At 34.0% G+C, this 13,113-nt stretch overlaps 1 protein-coding gene across 1 annotated transcript; it reads right to left on the minus strand.

Moving 5' to 3' along the window:
* Positions 1-1,421: 1,421 nt before the first annotated feature.
* Positions 1,422-7,211, minus strand: LOC132616932 (organic cation/carnitine transporter 7-like). The gene is made up of 5 exons (XM_060331710.1): positions 6,737-7,211; positions 5,545-5,782; positions 3,532-4,015; positions 3,235-3,437; positions 1,422-1,878 (listed from the first exon to the last, which is right to left on the minus strand). Exons 1-5 carry the CDS (start codon positions 7,021-7,023, stop codon positions 1,654-1,656), a joined length of 1,437 nt encoding a protein of 478 aa, XP_060187693.1. The 5' UTR covers positions 7,024-7,211; the 3' UTR covers positions 1,422-1,653.
* Positions 7,212-13,113: the final 5,902 nt, after the last annotated feature.

Consider the following 13,113-nt stretch of genomic DNA (forward strand, 5'->3'; position numbering starts at 1 on the left):
TTTCCTGAGTAATAGTACTACTCACGGGCAAGAGAAAGGAAATGAATTGGCTCCAAAAACTAGTCCTTCCTATCCAGCACCCAAAAATATATCAATAAATAAACAAAAGAAACAAAATACTGTTTCCTGTCAAAAAGAATGATTTTTTTTTATATTTAAAAACACTTTACCTCTGAGCTTTGGCTGAAAAAAAAAAAATTTACTTTTATGTAATGATTTATAACCACACAAAATATATGTGACTCATTTAGAATCACAAGTTTAAAAGTTTTCTCTTCTTTCTTAAATTCGGTGCGATCAAATGAGTTTCTTAAATTGAAACGGAAGGAGTAACATAAAGGAGGAAGATGAGTCACCTTGTGGAGCTTGAGAAGACAGTACTTTAGCTAATAAAGGCTAAATACTTAAATAGTCCCTTAAACTTGACACTTTTTGTAAGTTAAACACTCTGACTTAAATGGTGACGATAAACAGTTCAACTTGGCAATATTGTGTCTTTTAAACATTTGAGTTAGTGAAACGAAATGCGTGTGCATTACTTGCTGATGATGTGTCACAAAACAAATAACATAGAGACACGTGTCATAAGAAAGCAGTAAAGAACCAACCATACTTTGCCTTCATTCTCCATTAATTATTTGCTTCTGCAAATTCACATGTAAGCTATAGCAATCAATGAGTTTACTCTTTTTCTCCAAGGGTTCCCTTCATCTATCTCTGTCGTCTCTCTTCTTTCTGCCTTAACCACCATCCGAGTCCCACTGTCTCTGTTTTAGTCTCTCTATCAAATACTTAATGCTGGGACAAGTGTAAGCTTTTTTATGTGTTTTTCTTTAACTCATAAACGAAGACCTCAAAGTAAAGAGCTTTTGGCTAATTTTTGCTGTTATATGTACCTGCATTTTTATTAACTAGGAGGGCAATGCAAATTGTCAAGATTAATGGTATAGCTTTGATTGAAAAGTGAAAACGAAAATATACAAAATCCTTTTGAGTCCTTATGCCGTCAAAGCTTCCGAATAATACTTTGGCCTTTATGTGCTTCGTTTTGTTATCAAACGAGTATGAAGTTCATGGGATAAAACATAGAAACAAATTACTCCTAATAAAAACACAACTTGATATTAGATTTTACACTACAGTTGTGCTGTTTCGAGATGGAAAAAAGAGTTTTTATGCTAGGGCTTTTCTTTTAGCAACAATGGTGAAGATGAGGGTAAATTTGGATTGTGAAATATTTTTACCGCCAGAAGAGCTGATTCAGCAGTTTAAAATAAAAACGAATGAACAAAACAACACGTGATATGCCATGTAAGACTAGTGTGTCTAAGAGACACAATTCTGAAGTGTCTATCTGACCACTACCTAAGTTAGAGTGTCTAAGTTACAAAACGTGTCAAGTTTAAAGGGCTATCCAGGTATTAAGCAGATAATAAATAACGGATTTAGCTTATATATATTGACAATCATAATACATTATTAACGAAATTTGGCTCTTTAATCTTGAAATTACCTTTACACATAATTCTAAAATTTATGCAGTAACAAGCAACAACATGACTTAGAGAGCTGCATCTTCTATAGATTAATCCACTTCTCTCCAATGTGGAGAGCACATATGACATAGCTACTAATTGGTATACAACTTTCTTTCTACGAAGAGACATGATCAACAAGTTCACGCCCTTTGGTCTCAACTGGAAAGAGCAGAACACTAATTGCTGATAAAAGTAAAACACCTTCAAATAAAAGAATTGCAGCCATCTGGTGGCAACCTCTAACCAATTGCACTGCAACTATAGGTGAGACCATCCCTGCTATTCTCCCCACAGCACTTGCAACTCCACAACCAGTTGATCTCACTGAGGTTGGATAAATCTGCAAAACAGTTATCAAAATGAGCAAACTTAAGCCTCTAAACATAAAATTCTCTCAGCTGTATTTTTGTTGGAGGGGTCAGTTTGTTCTTAAGTCTCTAAAGACTGGATGCAACTGTTGTGGGGGGTGGGAGGGTAGCAAAACTACTAGTTTAGCCCAGGATCTTCTTGTTTTGCTAAAACTTTAAAAATAGATGTTTAACATCTTTATACTGACATTCCAAACAAGGCTGGGCAGGAGATAACTTGCCACCAAAGAACGGGTAGAGCGGGCCAAGTGCACCTCAAGCTAAAAGTCGTTGGAAGTTGGACTAATCTATATTTATTCCTCATTACACACCTGAAAACTCATAATATTTACATGAAGAAGATCCATTATGATATTGTTAGTTTGTATATAGAAAGGCAAATGGTTCTTAAATTGTGAGAAGATTGCTAGAACTGATCAGTTTTAGAAACTATATTCAGTTGCATCTTTAGAACTCTAGTAGCTCAGTTGGTTGACTACCTGAACTTTCACCTTGTCGGTGAGGGTTCGAATCCCAACATTGTAATCCCCTCCCCCCTCCTCTACCCCTATGTAATATATATATATTTTTTTCAAAGGAAAACTCTATGCTAATCCAATCAAATATCTGTTAACATACATGCAATGGCTACAACAAATAAGGGAGCAGCCCTAATGCCCTGAAATTTAATTTGGTTTCCAAGTTCAGTGCAGCCACACAAAGCAAGTGGATGGGCATGACGGGGGGGGGGGGGGGGGGGGGGGGGGGAAGATACATGCAGTTAACTGTTTAAGGTGCCCAATAACAACTTGTATGCTGTTTGCCGCTTCAAGAAAATAAAACACAGTTTTAGTGAAAATAAGATGCCCAACAACAAACACTTGTATGCTGTTTGCCGCTTCAAGAAAATAAAACACAGTTTCAGTGAAAAAAGAAGTCTTACAAAGTCAACCTTTAATATGTGCAAGCTACAACAACAACAACATACCCAGTGAAATCCCACAATGTGGGGTCTGGGGAGGGTAAAGTGTACGCAGACCATACTCCTATCTCGGAAGACAGGGAGGCTGTTTCCGAAAGACCCTCGGCTCAAGAGAAATCACAACGAGAAAGGTTAGATAAGCACAAGCAGTTCAAAGCAGAATGCAAATGAAACTAAAGAAAGCGAATAAGTATGTGCAAGCTAGAAGTTCAAAATTCTCTACTCAATTGAATACATGAACACAAGGACTACATATCAAGTTTTGACTGGAAGGGACCCAATTAAGTTGTAACGTCAAGAAATTGAATGAGTCAGAACGATGAGGCTAAGAATGAAGTGCTTTAAGACGGTAAAGAGTGACACTCACCTCTGGACAATAGACACCAGCAAGTGTGAAGTTCCCTATGACCCAGATACGAGCTCCAAATAGCAATGCTGTCGTTAAAACCTCATTCCGTGGTACAACAAGCGGAAAAAGGAATAGGGACCCCAAGACATACATAAGTGCCATTGAAATTTTCCGACCAAATTTCTCCACCACTAAAGCTGAAATAAGAAGCCCAGGAAGCTCTGAAAGACAAAGGCTAACTTAGATTTAGAAACTTTAATTAAGTCAATGGCACTTAATTGCAATTTGACACAAGAAATGAAAACAAAAAAGTACCAGCAAGGCTAGTGATGAACACGTCTCTATAGAGACTTGTATCATTTTTCACATGTGAAGCAACTGAGAAGCATTTATTTTCCCTAGTGCTGAACTGTGATGTCAGCAATATAATGCCATAATAGGAGAATGAATTTCCGAAATAAACCACCCACATGAGGAGGGTAATTTGTAGTAATTTTGGGGATAAGAGCATCAAGGAAGAAGAAAATCCTGTTTTAAAATTACAAATTTTGTTTGCTCCAGGCTCAAGCAATTCCTCATTCATCTCTGTCACTTGATCAGAAACAAGCATTCCAGGGGGAAGTTTTGTCTGATTGACAACCGCTATCTTCCTCAAAATATCATATGCCTCGCTTATTCTACCTTCGGAACATAGATATCTAGGAGACTCTACTGTAAAAATGTACAAGAAAAGTGCTGCAAATGATGGTATAGACGATAAAGCCAATAACCACCTCCAACCTAGACTTGGCATGATAATCTGCAAGAAAGACCAAGCAAGTTGCAATAAGTTTTTCCAATATTCACAAATAAGGTAAGATACATACTCTGCTTTGTTTCCATTTTTCTCATTAATTACTAACTGTTTGGGAGCGCTACAACTCTCTATTAACAATAAAAAACTAAAAGCAAATGATATCCAATGAAGAGATAATAATCAAGAAAAATATCTTAGTTATAACCTATTAATCCTTTATACTGAAGACAACAGTACCACAAAATGAGTGGGAGCAAGTGACCAATCACAGCTTATCTGGTCCATCACCTTCTATGCACTCACAGTCGTCTATGTTCTGGTTAAGCTCCTCGAATTATAGGGCAGTCACACCAACTTAGGAGAAATGTTCTAGGTTTACTGGGTGAAACTTTTATCAATCCCCATTGTCTTTTCTTTGAATTAGGTTCTGTTTGCGAAGATTTGAGACCCTGTCTTTTTTTTTTTTTTTTTTTTTTTTTTTTTTTTTGGCCGGGGTGGGGGGAGGGGGACTTTGTACATAAGTACCCATGCTTAATTGGGTGATCAATAAGTGCTTATTCCTTATTGAGACAACGGAACAATTTTACTACAAATTCTTAGAAAACTGGAAATAGAGATAAAAGTAGAAAACTGTTATTAGAAAATACTTGCAATAAATCAAAGCTGAAGGAAGTGAAATGCATATACATTATATATACAAATGTGTGTGTGCGTGTGTCACATCAAGTCTAGGAAATGTATATGGACAAGTTATTGTTTTATATGGACTGTCTTTGCAAGTGCAGATTTCCATTCAGAAGATGCTTATACCTGGGTTCCAATATCTCTTAAATCTTAACTGGCCCATGGATAGTAGTGGAAAAGTGTCAATGAGGCACCCAAAAGGCATAGTGTCAAATATTCATATTTAAAAGCAGATGAAATACTCATCAAATGGCACTCAGTTCATCGCTTCCAATCCGATAAAGGGCTTTTTTCTTTTCCACGAAAGTCCGTCCCAACAATTGTTGCAGAGGATCTAAATATGAATATGAAAAAAAAATGTTAACAGCGTCCAGAAAGCAGACTTTTTGTGACAACATTATTCCCTTTCCTCTGTTATTCTCTGTTTGGAGAAGTGTTATATTCACTTTATTACGCACAAATTGGACCTTAATGACTCATAAACGTGTAGTACATACATTTGAGAATCGTTACTCACCATTCCTTATTCTAAAGACATTATTTATACGTAAGGAGTACTCCACATACAGATGATAGATTTCTATCATCCTGGAAGTCTGTATGTAGACATAGCCATCGTGTAAGTAAGAAGATGGATCCTAAGACCTTCTAATTCATCCTACTTTAAGCTCATCTGAGTTAGCATTAGTTATTAAAAGGAGCCAGTTGAGTGGAGATACAATCATTATCTTGTTAAAATCCTGAGAAGAGGAGAACGATTTCATTAGATAGGCAGTACATATGAAAAAGCAATGGATGTACCATTTTCTATCTTTTTAATAAGGTAAATACACAAGCAAAGGATGTACCATAGCCAATAAAGCCTCAAGTATTGTTCCAATTGTCCAAAAAGTTGAATAGATAACCATCCATATGCCCCTATTTCGAGAAGGCACGAATTCGAGAAACCAAGATCCATATACAGGCCCACCACCTAGACCAGTTCCAACCAGCATACGAAGAATGAGCAGTGATATATAGTTTGGAGAAAAGGAACTCAGAAATGCACAAACGGTTGTCACTATTGCCACAAGCAGAAGACTTTTCCTGGTGATGGAAAATGAAAGTGGATAATCATCTTCAATGCACAGATATCACAACTTAAACCAAAGAACAATTAAGCAAATGCTTCTACAATTTATAACCTAAGTAATTAGTTATGAACAACTAAGTATTGCATTTAATAAAGAGATAATTACAGTCCAATGTCTTTTCGGTTTTACAAAATAGTCAACAAATGTATAGGTCTTCTATATTAAGTATAAATATACATATAACATACATATAATATACATACAACACCAACAACATACCGAGTGGGGTCTGGCAAGGGTAGGATGTACGCAGACCTTACCCCGACCTTTATGGGGTAGAGAGGCTGTTTCGGATAGACCCTCGGCTCGAGAGAAAAGACAGGGATGTGACAACAAATAGCAAGGTATCAAGAGAAATATGGCAACAAAATAGCAAGATAAAAAAGCAACTGCGGCAACGGATAGTAATACACATTGAAGAAAAGAAACTACACGATTACTACCTACTAGTACTGATACGGAGACCACTCGGCTACTTACTAACCCTCTAGCATAATCCTCGACCTCCACACCTCCACATATAATATACATACAATGTACATATAATATACATGCTCAGTGTATAGGTTTTGTAAATATCGGCTAGCGGCCGTATTAATTTTGGTCGACAGGCCAAAAACGAATAAATCCCATTAATAAAAAAAACTCATCAACAATTAACAACTGCAGTAACTAATAGACTAAGAAAAAAGTTAAGGAATTGAGAAACTGATCAGGTTCAAGTTTACTTGATCTACAGGCTCGAACTGTAGTCACTCACAATATAATTATTCAATACTCCATAGCTCTATACAATAACACAATTTGAAATAAAAAAAGAAGAAGAAAAAACACAAACTTTTCACTATGTCTGATTGAAATAGCCATCTAAATAAACAAAAACTGAGAAGAGGGAAAATAAGCTTGCCTTCTTCCATAGTTATCAGCAATAACGCCCCAAAAGTAAGCACCAATAAGCATACCAGCAAATACAACAGTAGTAATAAGACTTTCTTGAGTAGAAGAAAGTCCCCATTGAGACTTAAGAGCTGGTCCAATAAAAGAAAGAATCATAACTTCAACAGCATCAACCATTGATCCAAGACCTGCATAACACAACACCAAATACTGAAATTTGCCAAAACCCAATGAGGTGAGTGCTTCATCAAGTGTGTATACAACTTCATCTTCCTCTTCTTGCCGCTGTGGTGCCATCTTTGGTTAATGAATAGAAGCAAAAAATATGTATTTTGTTTATAAATCTAGGAATTTGGCTCCATATTTACAGCCAAATTGACTGGTCCTAGATTACTTGTACAACTTGTTTGTAACCAGATGGATATAGTATCTTTTTTTTTTTTTTTCGTGATGGATATGTATCTCCCATATGTGAGTTCTGAGCTGAAATGAGGTGTTTTAATTTCAAAGGTTGGTGACTCAAGTGTTAAAAAAGACTTGAAAAAGACAATTTAAAAATAAGGTGGAATTTCAAGAGTATTTTGAAAAAAAAAAAAAGAAATAGGGGAAATTTTAGAAATATACAATTTGCTCACTTATATTGTAAAAAAATAGCCCAAAACATACAAAGTAAAGCTTTGGCCCAAAAACACTTTTATATGCACTTATATACAAAAGATAGGTACATTATATATAGAAGTGTTTGAAAGTGTATAATGTGTAGGTATATGCATTAAAAAAAAGGTGTGTATACACCCATATACTACAATTAGACAATATTATACACTATTATACAAAAACTAACTCTAACACCACTAACGACGGAGCAACAACAGCCATCGCCAGAGTTTTGTTCTCTGGCAAACTCCAACACTAACACTAGATTTGAGAGAGAAATTCTGGCGAAAACCACCAGCCATACCACCACCAGACTGGCCGACGAACTCTCTCTGTGACCTTTTCGGTGGTGCTGACTGCGGCGGCGTTGGGTGAAGAAGAGAGAGAGAGGAGGAGAGAGTGGGTGCAGAGAGAGAGAGGGGGAGGGGGGGAGGGTGGGCTGGGGAGGAGGGGTGAGTGAGTGTCTGATTTTCTCCAAAACTGATTTTTAATGTTATATTTTATTTTCTATAACAATATTCTATCTATAACAACAGTGATATTCATTATAGCGGTACACTATTTATAAAACCACCTCTCTATAACATTCATACTCATATTTTGTGTAATAATATTTTGTAAAAAATATATTATGTATAGAAATAAAATTTAAAATATTTATGGTGATCATCATTAATGTCATACACATAGTAAGAAGAGACAACTGATGCAGAAGGTGACAATGAAAGTGCTGATGAAAAGCCTCAACCTACTGCTAATTGGAGTCAGATAGAAGAGTCAACTATTAAACTCTTAGACAGCCTTCAAGGGAAAGCTAGTGAATTTCCTTTTGCTAAAAGTTTGAATACAAATCTTCATCAATTCAAGCGTTATATTATTACTACGAGACTGAAATTTACGAAACAACTTACAATTGTAAAATTCTTACGTCAAACTTGAAATATTTAAGTTTTCAATTAATTTTAAATGCATACGTTCCTTAGATTTTAATTTTTTATCGGTACTGTACAATTAGTTATGGATTTATTAGTAATTTATTTGTCTTTTCAATTTTAATTAATGAAATATGAAAATCAATTGAGATTTTAAAATTAACAAGTATTTTGTGTTTGTTTATAACATAAAAAATATAGAAAAATATTTTTTTGCGTATTTTTGTTTATAACAGCTAAATGAGATCTAAACATCAAATGTCAGCATACATACAAAACAACACCTCACTATAGTAGCCATGAAATTTCAAGACAAACGCTGCCATTTTAGATAGATTTAACTGTATAATTCATTCGCTATAACCACTTAAGTTTTTTTTTTTTTTTTTTTTTTTTTTTAAGGTACTTTTGGAATTAATAAAACACCTCATGAGGCCTTTTGCAATTTGTATCATTTTTCATGTTGTACCTTATTCTTTATTTTGGATATTTTTCCTTGATGTAGCACTCTATCATGTTCAATATCATAAAATATTTTATTTGCAAGAAAAATATGATAATTCAATTTTAAAGTAGTTTATCGTGGTAAGTGGTAACATCTTTCTCCAACGCAATATGGGTTTTCTTCGTAAATCAAGGAATTTGGCTCCATATATACAGCCAAATCTATCTTTGTAAATCTAGGAATTTGCATCATTTTTTAATTTGTACTTTTTTCTTTATTTTGGGATATTTGTTCTTAATGTAGCACTTTATCATGTTCAGTACGAGAAAATGACAAAAATAGTCTCTTATCTTTGGTATTAGATTCAAACTAGTCCCTTAAATATCACTTGAATAGTTTTGGTCTTTTAAATTTGTCAAAAGTGAGCACTTTTGACCTCTGTTATTACTTATCATCAAAAATCATAAGTGTTATCTTGATCGGTAATTATAACATTCCATGAGTATACTTGAAAGTATTTTTGACTTTCAGGACGGTTAGTAACTTATTAAAAGTACAAAACAACAGAAAATATAATTAGTTGAACCACCAGTTTTAGTAAAGCATGAAAAGGAGAAACATTTTCTAGCTCGTTGAGCGACAAGAATTTGAATATAATATACTAGATATGTATAAAACCCAGTGCAACAAAAAACATTTAAAAAGTTGTATTGCAAAATTCCATATATTGACTTTCTAAATGTGACTCTTAGCTGAACAGACATGACAGGGGAAACAGAACAAATGCATTTCTCAAGAACTTGTAACTGTTTTGTTAAGGTTGGAAGCATTCCGCTGAGTTTTGTATGTAGAATATGAAATAGCTATTAGCATTTAAGGCTCTGTTTGTTTTTTCTTAACATTAAGACGTGTGATATGAATATACCTCTGATATTACGATGTGTATCAAAATAAACATTTGAACCTGAATATGCATATGAATCAATTCAATGAAGTCCTTTTCTGCTTTTGATTATTTTATTTAGGGTAGAAAGCCACTCATAAATTCTACTTGCATGAATGTATGAAAGGGAAAAAAGGAGATTAGATTAAACAAAAGAAATGTAGGCAAACTCCTCAAAGTCAACTAAGTTACAATGCAACCAAAACCAAATTTTGCTTTTATTTCTCTTTGAATAAAATCCAGATATCAATCTAGTTGAATCTTTTCTACTTTCTGATAGTAAATCTATCAAGCTAATACTATTGCTTCTTGATGCCTACTTTTTCGAAATGCTTAGAAGAGAGAACTCACGGTAACTATAGTTATCCGATACTAAAATATTCAATATAGTTATGAAAGCACTCCCACATTCTTAGTTTATAAAAAGGCCTTGATCCCAAAACAATCTCTCCCATTCTCAACTACTGTAGTCAAAGTTTTCCAATTCTTGAAATTACAAAAAATAAAAGTATCAGAAACCGTTCTTCTATGCTCATTTTCTAACATTGTTTTGTTATGCAGCAATATCCCTCGAGTCAAGGAAGTTGACTTCTCTAGAGGCTATTACAAAAACAGATGGCCTTATTCTTAAAGGTAATAATAGTAATAATAATGTTGAAGGTGCCTTCACTGGTCTTAAAATTGATGATGGAAGTCTCATATCAGTTCCATCCCCTCGAGAAGGTCATGATCTTCCTAAATATGGAAACTAGCTAGTAGAGCTTGGCCTACTTGTAAATGACGCGTGTCTCACTAAATTGTAAGAAGCACATGAAAAAGCAATAATCTTTTAATGAAAAAACAAAATTATGCTTACTTCAATTATTTACCAATTTGTTTTTCCCTAAAATTGACGTACCTCATATTCGGAGGATAATACTCCCTTCGTCTCAATTTATACGAGGGTTGAATTATTTAGGGAGTCAAATAAATCTTTTTGACTCAGTTTCAAATATAGATTCTTTGAGTGTTTTATAATAAAATTTACATATTTGAAAACTACATAAAAACTACTATAAATCTGCATAATTAATAATTCACAATATATGAAAAGAGTTGAAGAAAATCGTAATTAAAGAAAAAGGTGTTTGACTCTCCAAATAGGTTAACCTTCGTATAAGTTGGGATGCAAGGTAGTTATTTTTCTCATCTCTTAAATTTTTCTCCCTTTGTCAAAATATCACTTGATTTTCATTAACTTTTTAACAGTGTTTTAAAAGGCGTTTTTGGGCGAGCCTCGGGGCTAGCTCCGGGATGAGGCGTATCAAAAACGTCCCGAGGCGTACGTGCGGAGCGTAAGTATCGTGGGGCGTACGTCCCAACTTTCGGGACATTCGCTTAGGCGTAAGCCCCAACATTCTGGGCGTTCATTTGGGGCGTAATCCCAAGAACTTTTTCAAATTTGAGGTAAAATTGCTTAATTAATTTTTTTAAAAAAAGTTAACTCATATTAAATTCTCAAATTAAAAATCACAAAAAGTAAAAAAAAATTCTATTTGTTTATCCTAATTTCATAATCTTTTCTCTATATTTTACGGAGTAACAGATACACGTTAGATCTTTGTATGCAAAGTGCAAACTACAAAGCAAAGAGTTTTGTCCTCTCATTCTTACTATACTTCCATGCTAGCGTTTTCCTTCTTTATGCATTATTTTTTGGCAAACTTACAAGAATGACTACCTTATTATAGGTTCTTACCATTAGTAGCTACCATTTTATTTATTACATTTCGTAGCTACCTTTTTAGTTAATTACCATATGTATTGCGTGTATTTACGGTATAGTAAATAGACTCAGAAGTTGTATCTTTAAAAACAGATCCCTTAGAAATAGGCATTTAATTTGGTCTTAAATGGGAAAATATAATTCATAATAATATCTTTCATAATCTACTCCACAAATTTAGCTTCCATTTCCATATTCTTCACGATTCTCCTTCTCTCCACCCTTCTTTTTCAAATGCAACGTAAAATTCAAAAATTCAAAAATTCAAACCAATCAACTGCAGAGGAAAAACAGCAACACAGCAAAATACGATCATTCTAATGGTAATTCGAAAGTTCGTGGTTTTTTTTTTAATAAAAACACTGAAAATGTATTTCAGATTGGCATTGATTTTTGTAGTTTTTTTACTTCTTATTTGTCAAACTGTCGTAATTACCTTCGTCTTTGAATTCCTCTTCAGTGACGAGCTTCAAATAAATGTGTTATATGTTCGGAAAAAAAAACTGAATGTAGTATTTTTGTGTTGTATGTTGGTTGGGTATTTGACTAGTGATGAATTGTGTGTTGAAAACATATACATTCACTTTTCGTATTTATATAGTTTGTTTCAATTTGTGAATACACAAATGTTGGTTTTTTTGCTGTGTTGTTGTTTTCCCATCCCAAATACATAAATACATACGATATCTCTGTATGTATTTTTGTATTTGAGACAGTGTATTGTATATCTCTTATGTTTGTCACGAGTGTTAATGTATTTGGCATACTGTATAGAATGGATTGCTGTATATATAATTCTGTAGGTATTTATGTATTTGGTAGACTGTTTCATGTGTTCATTATCACATGTACTGGTGTATTTGAAAGTATGTGCGTATTTGATAAACACAGTTTCTGCTTGAAATATGTTTCAGATATATATATATGTCTGTGTGTATTTATGTATCTGAGATAGTGTTTTCATAAGCTATCTCAAATACATAAATGTTAATGTATTTGAAAATATGTATGTAGTTGATTTTTGTATTAATTTTATATATTATTTTATAATGTATTTCAGGTTGTAATCAATCTCAACTAATTCATTCATTTTGAGTACAAGAATGTCCACTGTATCGTCGTTGCTAAGACACTCAGGTAATTGGAACAATGAAAACTGCTATGTGAATTTCAAAATCGATGCAGTGGCTTTCAGAGAATATTCGACATATATAGATTTATTACAAGCAGTTGCAACTCAGCTGAATATAGACATGCAACTGAAAAATATATACATCAAATATATCGTTGAAGGTAACGATACGCCAATGGAAATACATAATGATATGAGTGTTAGGGTGTATGTGGAATTGAAGAAAGAGAACAAACAGTTAGCGATGTATCCTTTGTGCATACCTACAACTGATAAAAGCGTTGATAATTGTGTATCTGGTGAAAGTTGTATTGAAGGAAGAGTTTTGCAAATTGGTTACATAAAACAAACAAATGCTATGAAAACAGTAGTGAGTGGAGACTTAGCTTCTTCAAGTTGTGGCAATGCCGTTGTTGATTTCGAAAACGACACAAATCTGGTTATATCAGATAAGAACCAAAAAGAGGTTGTTGTTGTCAAGTTTACAAGGACAAAGATACACTAAAGGCTGTT

Source organism: Lycium barbarum, chromosome 11 (genome assembly GCF_019175385.1).
Source record: "Lycium barbarum isolate Lr01 chromosome 11, ASM1917538v2, whole genome shotgun sequence".
NCBI classification, from domain to species: Eukaryota; Viridiplantae; Streptophyta; class Magnoliopsida; order Solanales; family Solanaceae; genus Lycium; species Lycium barbarum.

Bases quoted from the DNA above. Each gene is read 5' to 3' on its own strand.
- LOC132616932 (XM_060331710.1), bottom strand. From the start codon at position 7,023: ATGGCACCACAGCGGCAAGAAGAGGAAGATGAAGTTGTATACACACTT. The intron at 5,783-6,736 runs GCAAGCTTATTT...TTCCATCACCAG, and splicing joins GCTGATAACTATGGAAGAAG to GAAAAGTCTTCTGCTTGTGG. The intron at 1,879-3,234 runs GTGAGTGTCACT...ACTGTTTTGCAG, and splicing joins CTGGTGTCTATTGTCCAGAG to ATTTATCCAACCTCAGTGAG.